We start from the raw sequence: 12,383 nt of genomic DNA on the forward strand, positions 1-12,383 counted from the left end.
TCAGATTCTTTTCCATATAGGTTATTACAGAGTATTGAGTAGAGTTCCCTGTGCTATACTGTAGGTCCTTGCTGGTTATCTATTTTATATATAGTCGTGTGTATATGTTAATCCCAAACTCCTAATTTATCCCCTCCCACCACGTTCCTCTTTGGTAACCATAAGTTTGTTATATGTGTCCGATTTTTTTTTTTTTTTTCCGGTACGCGGGCCTCTCACTGTTGTGGCCTCTCCCGTTGCGGAGCACGGGCTCCAGACGCGCAGGCTCAGCGGCCATGGCTCACGGGCCCAGCCGCTCCGCAGCATGTGGGATCTTCCTGGACCGGGGCACGAACCCGTGTCCCCTGCATCGGCAGGCGGACTCTCAACCACTGCGCCACCAGGGAAGCCCTCAAGGGGAATTATTGACCAATCATGTTTGTATCTCAATAAATTACATGAATGACACATTTAGTGAATAACCCCTGGGGTGACTGACGTCTGTCTCTCACAGGGAATTCGTCTACAAAGCACAGCTAAGCACAGCTAAGAATGTGGAAGAGACTGCGAGTCGGTTCCCAGTCCTCTGAAGAATCTCCTTGCCTCTTAGAGAGTCACAATAGCTTCCCAAAACCAGGAACAAGCACAAAACTCAAGGGACTTCCCTGGCAGTCCAGTGGTTAAGACTTTGCCTTCCAATGTAGGGGGTGTGGGTTTGATCCCTGGTCGGGGAGCTAGGATCCCACATGTGGCCAAAAAAACAAACTATAAAAAACAAGCAAAAAAAAAAAAACAGAAGCAATATTGTAACAAATTCAATAAAGACTTTAAAAATGGTCCACATCAAAAAAATAAAAATAAACAAGAACAAAACTCAATGGCTCGCTTCAGAACTCTGAACATCCTTCTTTCACAGTAATCGGAACATGGACTCTGGAAAAACCCAACACAGTCCTGTGGACCGTGACATTACTTGCTTTGGAGCAAAGGGCTATGGGATCCCTGGAGGTCCCTGCTGGGTCTGTGCTCAGCTGACCATCGGGACCCAATGGCTGAGGCCTCTTCCTCACTCTCCTCCCCAGATTCGAAGTCCTCATCTACTGCGTGAAAGAGCGGTTTGGGCCTCAAAACCACCCTTCTGCCCCCGCCCAGTTGTTCTTCTTGGGTCCTATTTCTTTGATAGCCCAAGTGGGCTGGCTTCCCTCCTCTGTGTAAGTTCTTCATCGGGATTATTTCTTGTGTCCGTCGTCCTTCCTGAAGTGACCCCGTTGGAGAGTGTGTGTTGAACATGATGGTGGGGACTTCTGCGTCACTGCCGTCGTGATCTGGGAAAGGATAATCGAAGGAGGAAAGAAGAGGACTTAAGATCAGGGAGTGGAGACTTCATATCCAGGCGAGAGAACTCAGAGGGAAGAAGAGTCCTCCTGCTGTTCCAGCTCCTACACTCACTCACCTTTCTCGTCAGCATGGTTTTCCCTTTCCGAGGTTGCTACCCCAAGGTGGGGTGGAGTAGAAGCTATAGACGCGGTGTGAGAAATAAACAGAAATGCACGGAAACCTGCGTGTCCGGCTGGTCTCTCCCAGGGAAATGAGGGAGTGTTTCTCACAAAATCAGATCCATTAGCCATAAAGCACAAAAAGATGCTTTGTGTTGTCAAAGACCAATGGTAAACTGAAGGTTCCAAGGTACTATGATATGAAAAGGTGGATCTTATCTAGGTTTGTTTGTGGTTTTTTGTTTTGTTTTGATTTCTTTTTTCATTTTTTAACTCTAGGTTTGATTTTTAATCGGTGGCTACCAGAAATCATTAAATCTGAGTTTCATCCTTTTGACCTTGAAATAGCTAATCTTAGAGAAACAGGGATGGGACAGGACCACAGCAGAGTCACGAGTAGCAAAACAGCCGTGATGCCTTCCTTTCAGAGGATGTGAGGTGTGCACAGGGTGCGTCTGGCCCACGACGGCAACAAGGATGGGAACGTCCACTTACTGAGAACTTACTCTGTGCTGTCACGGTGCTGATCTCTTTACATGTTATGCCATTTAATCCTCACAACAGCACTCTGAGAGGAGGAAAATTGTGAGCCTCATCTCACAGGTGAGGAGGCTTAGGTTTTTAAGAGGTTAAGTGACTTTCAGTATCACACAGTGAGGATGGGGCTGCAGTTTGAGCAGAGCCTGTCTGAGAAGCTGGCATCTGCTCCTCCCCAGGCTGTCCCTGTCTCCTTTATAAAAGCTGTGTGTGGGTCAGGACAGCTCCGTCAAGAGTGCAGGGCAGCCATTGGGTACCTATGTCATGTCCCCTCCAGATATCTAAACCACGTCCGGGACGTTGTCTTTCCCTCCTTCACTGTGCACATGCCTTCCAGGGAGGATTTTTCAGAAATCTCATTTCTTCTCATTTCTTCAAGTTCTCACCTTATACATGTATTTTCCCTTTAAATATTCTCCTGAAAACTTAGGTACTTTAAGAGATCTATATTTAAATCTGAAATAGGGTTCTTTCTCCCACTCTCTACTTCCTTCTAAAAAACAAAACAAAAACTTCACAGGTAGAACTAATATGTACACAGGTTTATACTTGATAAAATGTGTTTGGAATGTGGGACATCAGAAAAACTTCAAATATCCTGTTCAATACTATTTTTCCAAAAATGTGACCAAAATTGTCCTGAGAAGGTTGTCTGGAAGTTCAGGAGGGGGTGGGAGGTGGGAGGAGGGGAATCAGCTGCTTTGAATTTTAAAAAAAGTGAGTTAAAATATTTGGCCATTTTTTCAGGACTTCCCTTTAATTTGTGCTTACGATCTGGTCTGGAACCAGAGTTCCTCTTGATGCTTTGGTGCCTGAAACGCTAACTAAGAAAACAACAGCTGGTCCTTCTGCCCCCAAGAGCCGTTCCTTCCTCTGTCTCCCCTCAGCCCCGCTCCTGGTTTCCAACCATCCTTCTGAGCTAAGGTCCCCCTCAGAGGACAGATTCCAGCTGCATCTCCTGCCCACCTTCTGGTTACTGATAAGTGGGGTCCTAGAACTAGGGAGAGGCTTGGGCAGGTGACTTGCAAGCTTCCACTCAACTTAAGTCACTAGATCCATCCAAAACGGGAAGAAGGAGTTGCTTGGAAAGTGGAAGGCGGAAGGAGGAAGGGTGGGGACTCTCCTATCTGCACAGTCCTCCTCCAGGTTGGCGCCAGGCAGTGCAGTTCCAGGGAGAGATCAATGGAAACCTTTGCAGCAAAATCTGAGTGTCTGTTCCTCTACCTTCCACCTGGCTGAGAGCTCTAACCTCTGGACACGGGCACCGGGGGGTGGGTGAAGGAGAGACAGGGAAAGGGTTTCTGCTCAGGGCAGGGCGGAGCCTAACCCACTCCTGATACAACAAAGGCTGTTTAGAGACCCGGACCTTGCCCTCCCCATGGTCTTGTTTTGTTTCGTTTTAACTGTGGTGAAATACATAAAACATAACATTTACCATTTAATGGATTTGAAGTGTACAGTTCTGTGGCATTAGATACATTCACATAGTAGGGCAACCATCACCGCACTCCACCCACAGAAGTCGCTCACCTTCCCCAGTGCTCCTGGGTTCTAGGAGGGCTGTCCAGGCAGGACCTCTCTACTTACAACACCAAGGGAGCCCCAAAGGCAAAGGAGCTTGGAGGAGTGTGGGGAGCCTGCAATCCAGCAGGGAGCACCCAGACATCTAGAGAAGGGGTGTCCTAACACGGGCGGACAAGGGGAGAGCGAAGAGGGACAGTGCTCTGCACGTCACAGCCTGGTTAGCTGCGGGGGACATCAGGGGGCTGCCTGACGGATGCTACACCTCCCTCTACGTTCTCCCCTAGAGCCCCTCCAGCCATTCCCTGACCTTGTCCTGGTGCGTAAAGGCTTCAGATTTGGAGAGAAGGTGGATGCAAATAATTGTGCCCAGACACCCACGGAGGACTATCTCAGTCTAATCCTGATTATTATTATAATTCTTTAAAACTTAAGAATAACTGATAAAACAAGTCTCACTTTTCCTTCACAGATTTCTAGGTTACCCACTGTTTCTCCTCACCGAATGAAATTTAGAACGAGTTGAGCACATTTGAAAGAAAAAAAAATTCATTGGGACTAAGATTTCATTCCACGTCTAGATTAACTCATGTAGAACTGACATTTCTTTCTTTCTTTTTTTTTTTTTGCGGTACGCGGGCCTGTCACTCTTGTGGCCTCTACTGCTGCGGAGCACAGGCTCCCGATGCGCAGGCTCAGCGGCCATGGCTCACGGGCCCAACCGCTCTGCGGCATGTGGGATCCTCCCGGACCGGGTCACGAACCCGCGTCCCCTGCGTCGGCAAGCGGACTCTCAACCACTGCGCCACCAGGGAAGCCCAGAACTGACATTTCTAAAGTACCGTCTTCTTTTCAATAACACCCCTATCTACCCAAGTCAAGTCTTCTTCGATACCCCTCACTAGTAATAAAATCAATAGTGGCTAATATTTCTTGCCCACTTACTTGGTTGCAGGCACTGTTCTAAGAGTCTTACCTGCACCAAATGGCTTCACTCAGGGCAACACTTGTATGTGGGAGGTACCAACATTCTCCTCTTTACAGAGAGGAAATGAAGCATGGAAAAGGAGAGTTTTATGTTGTCTTCATATAAGTCCTATATGTGTTTTCCTAGGATCTTATGATTTTTATTGAAAGCGTGAGTGAGATGTGTTTTAGGGCATCTATTGAAAGGATGCTTTGACCTATTAATCTGGCGAATAATGTAAATGCATTTTCCAAATGTTAAACAACCCCACCTCTGGGATAAGTCCTACTTTGTAAGGTGTAGTATTCTTTTACTATCCCGCCGTATGTTATTTATAACGTGTTTGTACATTAGTGCTCAGCTGAGGCTGCTGTGTGGTTATTTTTTGCTACCGTAGCTTGTGATATTGACATTCATCTCAAGAAGTGACTGTGAGGCTTTCGTGTTCTCTATCACTCAAGCAACATAAATAGCACCAGCTGCTTGTACCAGGAAGAGTTTTAAAAATTAATCTATTATACACCCTATGCTTGCTGTTCTTTTTTTTGTTTGCTTTTGTTTGTATTATAGCTCTTTTTAACATAAAATAATACTACTTAGAAGAGTGTGACGTAGGAATAGATGACTAGATCGATGAAACAGAATTAAGTGTCCAAACTCTCTAGTTTAGGGGTAAATGACTAGTACAACAAAATTGGAAAAGAAGGTGCTGGCGCAGGAGCATGGCCATTTGAAAACAATTTGAAATGTGTCTCTGTCTTAACCTACACAAAGATAAATATCTGTATTATCAAAATAACTATTAGCCATTTGGCTTGAAATTGAAAAAATTAAACTATGAAAGTTCTAGATTTTAAATTACTTGGTGAATCATTTTTCTAATGTTTCTGTGGAAGATTGAGCCGATTTGATGAATCAGAATACAAAAATTTGAAGACAAGTATATCTAAAAACTAAATGATAAATGTGAAACTTTAGGAAAAATTATTGGCAGCAAATATGAAACAATGGGTGATATTCGTGTTATACGGTGTTCTTCAAATTCGTTTTAAGAAAAAAAAAGCAGAAAAAAATGGGCAACGGCAGAAACAAAAACTTCCTCGAAAGAAATATGGTTGCCTCTAAAAATATGAAAAGATGTTCAACCTCACTGAAAATCAAAAAGACTCAGATGAGAATTAACTGTGGTATATAGATTTTATCCTGTCATATAGTAGACTACTCAAACGTTAACTCAAAATAGCCCAGTGGGGCTTCCCTGGTGGTGCAGTGGTTGAGAGTCCGCCTGCCGATGCAGGCGACGCGGGTTCGTGCCCCGGTCCGGGAAGATCCCACATGCCGCGGAGCAGCTGGGCCCGTGAGCCATGGCCGCTGAGCCTGCGCGTCCGGAGCCTGTGCTCCACAACGGGAGAGGCCACAACCGTGAGAGGCCTGCGTACCGCAAACAAACAAAAAAAATAGCCCAGTGATGCTGAAAACGTTCAGAAATCACCTTTCTCACAACTGTTGATCTGAAGGTAAATTTAAATATACGTAATTTTTTATCTAAAAATTTTGCTTCCAGGAATATATACTAAGGGAGTACTTGGTTATTTGAGCAAAAATCAATCACAAGTAATCCAAAGAAATTATTAGATATCTTTGCTTATATTCATTAAATATTGGAAGCATCTTAAATATTTGTTAATAAGGATTTTGCTAAATAAGCTGGGGGCTTTCATATAATTGACTATTATTAAGTCATGAAATGATTACTAGGTTCATATCTATTGATACTAAAATATGTCCACAACATGTGGTTGAGTGAACTAGACAATTCATAAATATTGAAAAACAATGACTGTATTATGAGTTTATGTATAATACCTTGCTGTGTGTTTGTGATTTTTTTTTGTTTGTTTGTATCGGGTCCAGGTAGGGTAGAGATCAGGATGATATAGATAGAATTATAGAAGGATGCTTACCAAAATGTTCTATAGTGATTATCTTGGGTGTTGGAGTTTCGAGTGCTTTTAAATTTTTTTTTATGCTTTTCTCCACTGGCTGACTTTGATTTTATATCAAGCATGTTTTTATATCAGAAAAAAATAAAGTTTCATTGTAAGGAATAATTATATTCACTCTTCAAAGATTTAACTCTCAAATCCTATGTGTTTAGTTTATTCAAATTTCCAATGTGATTCCAAGTCTTAAAAATTTAGGAATATTAAACTAGAGAACATGGCATATCATATATATTATATGCCACTTTATGCTAATAGAAAATCATTTTATATACACGTTTAAAAAATAATAGCTTTGGGGCTTCCCTGGTGGCGCAGTGGTTGAGAGTCCGCCTGCCGATGCAGGGGACACGGGTTCGTGCCCCGGTCCGGGAAGATCCCACATGCCGCGGAGCGGCTGGGCCCGTGAGCCATGGCCGCTGAGCCTGCGCGTCCGGAGCCTGTGCTCCGCAACGGGAGAGGCCACAACAGTGAGAGGCCTGCGTACCGCCAAAAATAAAATAAAATAAAATAATAATAATAATAGCTTTTATGAGCACAATAGCCCGTTTCAATAACTCTAAGAATTCTATTTAAGTAATAGGTATTAAATGGGAAACATCCAATCAGTAAATCTGGTGAAGTTATTTTAGTAAAATTTAGCCAACTTTGGAGAATTCTGCTAATTTATAAAACACAGGAGAATCCCACCACCTCAAAGAAGGGCCCATTTTATGTTTCCCTAAGACAGGGGTCAGCAGTTGATGACCCCCAGGTGTATCTCTCTGATGCATCTTTTGGTATGGCCCCTGAGCTAAGAATGGTTGTTACACTTGTAAATGGCTGAAAAAAAAATTTAAAGAATATTTCCTGTTAAGTAAAAATTATATGAATTTCAAATTTCAGTGTTCATCACTATAGTTCTGAATTCAACTAATAAAATACTTGTGTTCTCTTTTTCTTGTCATATATGTACTTTCATAATATTCTTGATTTTGCCTTTTGGCCCACAAGCCTGAAACAGTTTACCATCTGAACCTTTCCAGAAAAGAGAAGCAGCCAGGGATGCAGGTTACCTGTGAATTCAGCCACCCTCACATCTCTGCCTGCTGGCTGAGGATGGCTATAAGGAAAGGAGAGGTAGCGGATGTTTCGGGTACCAGCCTGTGGGTAACAAGGAGAAATAAAAAGCAGAGTTAGCCACGCAACTGACAGCTTCACACGACAAAGTGAGAGATACAGACCCACTCTGGAGCACCGTGTTCGGATCACTGCCTTTCAGTTACTTCAGTTTAAGGGAAACAAAATGCCTCCGCCTTCAGTATATGTCCTTTCTCTCTCATGATAAAATAGACCATGATAAACCTCTCAAAGTTTCTCCTGCAGCCCTACTGACCTTAGGGTAGAGATTAGGGTCTACTCCAGACCCAGCCTCCATTCAGAGTCCCAGTAAGATTGCTTGGATATGGCCTCAGATGGAGTAGCTCAGATGCACAGTGGTTGCCATGAAGATAGGGTCCAAGAGACGTGGGGAGAACAAATTCCTCCCTGTATCTCCCTGGGGGAGGAGTAAGCTTCCTAGAGCCAGGGTCCCTGTCCACGGATGGTCCCCTGGAATGTCCAGTCCCTGGCCACCGTGGGAGCTAGTCTAGCCTCACAGCCCAGGGAGTGTGTTCCAGTCACTGACCCATCCTGGAGGGCAGTTTGCTGCCACATACCCCGTGGACCGATGCTTTGGGCTCCAAAGGGCCCAGGTCCAGAGAAGGGGGTGTCTGGTGTCCTGTACCCCCTTAGTTTTGTCTTTTTCTGTCAACGAGGGAGTGGTTTTGTTTGTTTGTTTAAATACTGAGGTAGTCACCTGACAAGGCCCTGCTCCGGCCCGGCCCAGCTCAGGTGAGTCAGTGTCTCCGCCTTACCGGCTTTCCCCAGGGCAGGCTGTGACCTTTCCTCGCGCTCTCCCTGAAGGTGTTCTGGCGGCGGATCAGGATTTCTTTCGCCTGCTTCTCACTCGTTTGGGGTTTGAGGTTGTATTTGTTGTAGGACAGGGTCTGTAGAAAGAAGGGGATGTCAAACATGTACAGACATCTCAGCACAACTTCCAGCCTCAGGAGACCGTGGAAAAACCAAGAACAAAGACTAGTAGAGCGAGCAGGTGGTGCTCAGGTCCTCTGAACGTTTGCCCCAATTACACAGGCACAGCTGTGGCCCCGGAGGAAAGGTCTGTGCTCGGGGCCAGCCCCTCAGGACCAAGCTGCGGTGGGAGCCTTGCGTCTGGCTCACAGGCTAGTGCCCGCCATCTGCGCTGTCCCCCTGTGGCCTCCCCCAGTGCTCACCCCCGAGGTACCCACAGACGTCGGTTCCCCCCCAGCCAACACACACTCTCTTTCCCAGGTCACGTTTGTTATGCTAGGCCAGCGGTTGCTGAGTGTTTAGGGATCAGGGGAATTTAAAAACGACTTTGGCAATTTCTAGATGGTTGCTATTTTAAAATGTTGCCAATCAAAGATACGCACAAAAAAATCAGCCCATTAGTATCACCACCATCAGTTCAAAAAGGAAAAAGTCTTTTAACCAAAGTAGTAGGACGGGCATGATCTTCGATACAGAACAGTTTTTCAAATTGAATCAGTTTAGTTTTATGAAAAATGTCTTCCTTATCTTCACAGAGGCCAGTGAAAATTTGTCTTGAACCACAGACCAGCATGGTCCTCAGATGTTTACGAAGTGCTTGCCGGGAATCTCTTTCACCCAAACTAGAGGACTACAGATGTCACCTTTTGTGACAAGCCTCCAAACTGTAGACTTCCCACTAGCAACAAAGCAGACAGTTGTCCTGGATTGTACCTTTGGTTTTTCCTTCAAGAGAGCAAGAGGACCATGGCAGAGGAGAGGAGCCATATGAACTACGTAAAGACAGGATGATAGGGCTTGCCTGGTGGCGCAGTGGTTGAGAGTCCGCCTGCCGATGCAGGGGACGCGGGGCCGTGCCCCGGTACGGGAAGATCCCACATGCCGCGGAGCGGCTGGGCCCGCGAGCCATGGCCGCTGAGCCTGCGCGTCCGGAGCCTGTGCTCCGCAACGGGAGAGGCCACAACAGTGAGAGGCCCGCGTACCGCAAAAAAAAAAAAAAAAAAAAGACAGGATGATAACCAACCAGGACCTGCTGTGTAGCACAGGGAACTCTGCTCAATACTCTGTAGTAACCTCAGTGGGAAGAGAATTTGAGAAAGAATAGATATATTGTATATGTATAACTGAATCACTTTGCTGTACACCTTTGTCAATCAACAACACTGTTAATCAACTATACTCCAATATAAAATAAAAATTTTTTAAAAATAAGAAAAATAAAGGAGGCTTTAAGGAAAAGAAACGTGGCTAATCTGAATCGTAATGTGCTATAAGAATAAGCTATACACTGATTTTGAAGATATTAATTTAAAAGAAAAGAGTATAAAATATCTCATTGGTAATTTTTTAAATTCATGATGTGTTGAAATAATATTTTTGATATAGTGGTTTAAATAAAATATATTATAAAAAAATTTTTTTAAAGGTTAGGATGAGAAAGGAAAGACAGAAAGGGTCGGACTGGTGAGTCATTCTCCCAAGTGATAAAAGAGGAAGCAAAAGCCATCTCAGGGGTGGAGTCCCCCTCTGTTTACTATGTATGTTCTCCCCGTGGGAGTTTCCATCACCTACTGGCTCTACGTGATCAACAAGGAAGGGAGATCCTGCACAGCTTAGAAGGGAGAAACCTGGAGGTCAGTCTGAGCAGGCACTGATAAAAGAAGAAGAAAGCTGATTACTTAGGAACCTGATAAAAAAGAGAGAATGCACGGTTAGCCTCATTTTTGGGGCGGCTTGGAGTTCCAGAATCTCTCTCTCTATTTCTGGACTTTCCCTAAACTCAACCTCCACCCCCACGGGGCACGTCTGAGTACCAGGCACCCTCTGGACTCCAGCCCTCACTGAGCCGGCCAGCATTCTTCAAACCAGGAAGCTCTTAACGACTTATCTAAGGCAGAATGTGATAGTCTTGCTGAAACAGTTTCACCTGGAATGATTTGAAAGCTGCTGAATGTACTCGACGTGTGCTATGAGTGTTGCTGACCTGGGTTCCTCCCGCAGGTGCAGGGCCTTTTTGCTGACACATTCCCCTTCATCACTGACCTTCTCGGAACGGCAGCCAGAAGACATTCCCTTGCCCTGGACCATGTAATTCTGAAGTCATGGAAAGAGCTGTGGGTGGGTAGTTGGCAGACCTGGGCTCTTAATGCAGATTCGTTTTGAGATCTTAAACAAGTCAGAAAAACAACTCCTCTGACCTCAGCATCTTCTACTTGAGAAGATGAGTTTTGACCAGATGAGTTTTTGGAGTCCCATGACCTGGTCACCAAAACCGAGGCCCTCACAGTTAACTCACTTATAAGCCTAGTCAACAATTGGGATGTTCCATTGAGTCCTCAAACTTAAAGAACTCCTAATTAGAGGACACAAATGAAAATACCATTTGATTAAATCAAAGTTTCAGGAGGATTCACTTACTGTCCCTGAAATGTTCTTGCTGTGAACTTTGGGCCAGGTCCCAAGTACTAGTATAGCCTCCATACCCTTTTCCAAAATTGAAAAATACTATGCCTGACATGCCTCCTTTTTGTGGATATATATATGTGTGTGTGTGTGTGTGTGTGTGTGTGTGTGTGTGTGTGTGTATATATATATTTTTTTTTTTTTTTTTTTTTTGCCTAGCGGCATGTGGGACCTTAGTTCCGGACCAGGGATCGAACCCATGACCCCTGCAGTGGAAGCTTGGAATCTTAACCACTGGACCGCCAGGGAAGTCCCTGAAATGTCTCCTTTTTTATCTTAGGCTTTCAGCAATGTGGTTTCGATATTCTAATCTAAACCATCTCAGTTTTCTAAGCTCTATTACAGTCAACCACGCTGAAACAACTCCACCATCACAGGCATCCTGGGGCCATCTTTCTTCCATGGTGGGTGAGTGTCACTCCTTTTCTGTCTCTGGAGGGGGAGGGAGCCCTGCTGGTTCTGGAAAACTCTGGGGCTGCAGGGCTAGGGCAGCCTGACCCCTAGGGCCTGCAACTGGATTTGCATTTCTCTTTATACCATGGGTGCCGATTTTGCTGCAGAAACATAACAATTAACTTTCTGTTCTCCAAACTAAGCAGAGAGAAATTGTTCATCAAGAAGACTGCTTTGGAGAGAATAACATGAACAAGAGCTGATTCCTGGAGGACTGGATCCCAGGACAGGCAACAGGGACACGTCTTATACACACCCTTTGTCGAACTTGGTACATGTTGTGTGTCAGAATGTCCCTCATGGACTCCACATCTTCAGGGGAGAGTCTTTTGGTTTCTTGTATCCTCTGGGCCCTGGAAACATCATTGGAGGGAAGCCAAGCATTATTCTTCCATCTTGGCAAGGGGACCACAAAAGCATGAATTTACTTTCAGGAGTTCTAATTGATAAACGTAAAGGTTATGTTTTTAACATAACTTTTCCTGTTGTTTTAGTAAATTCATATGAAACGTCAGCATGTGTGTCTTGACTTACATTTTGAGCATGTGGCTTCTTTGCCTATAGCTTGTATATGGGAATTTCTCTAACCCATTTTTTTTTTTTTTTTTTTTGCAGTTCGTGGGCCTCTCACTGTCGTGGCCTCTCCCGTTGCAAAGCACAGGCTCCAGACGCGCAGGCTCAGCAGCCATGGCTCACGGGCCCAGCCGCTCCGCGGCATGTGGGATCTTCCCGGACCGGGGCACGAACCTGCGTCCCCTGCATCGGCAGGCGGACTCTCAACCACTGCGCCACCAGGGAAGCCCTAACCCATTTTTAAAAAGGAGTTTAAAGTCATGGCAAACCAGTTACTTTTTT

At 44.9% G+C, this 12,383-nt stretch overlaps 1 protein-coding gene across 1 annotated transcript in view; it reads right to left on the bottom strand.

Annotated features, from left to right (window-relative positions):
* Positions 1 to 226: 226 nt before the first annotated feature.
* SLC9A4 (solute carrier family 9 member A4) overlaps positions 227 to 12,383 on the bottom strand; it is a 59,075-nt gene continuing 46,918 nt past the window's right edge. The window contains exons 9-12 of the mRNA XM_049696073.1: positions 11,785 to 11,881; positions 8,399 to 8,530; positions 7,559 to 7,646; positions 227 to 1,304 (exon numbers count right to left, since the gene is read on the bottom strand). Coding sequence (XP_049552030.1) covers positions 949 to 1,304; positions 7,559 to 7,646; positions 8,399 to 8,530; positions 11,785 to 11,881 — 673 coding nt within the window. The 3' untranslated portion in view covers positions 227 to 948. The remainder of the gene's footprint in view (positions 1,305 to 7,558; positions 7,647 to 8,398; positions 8,531 to 11,784; positions 11,882 to 12,383) is intronic.

Source organism: Orcinus orca, chromosome 13 (genome assembly GCF_937001465.1).
Source record: "Orcinus orca chromosome 13, mOrcOrc1.1, whole genome shotgun sequence".
NCBI lineage: Eukaryota > Metazoa > Chordata > Mammalia > Artiodactyla > Delphinidae > Orcinus > Orcinus orca.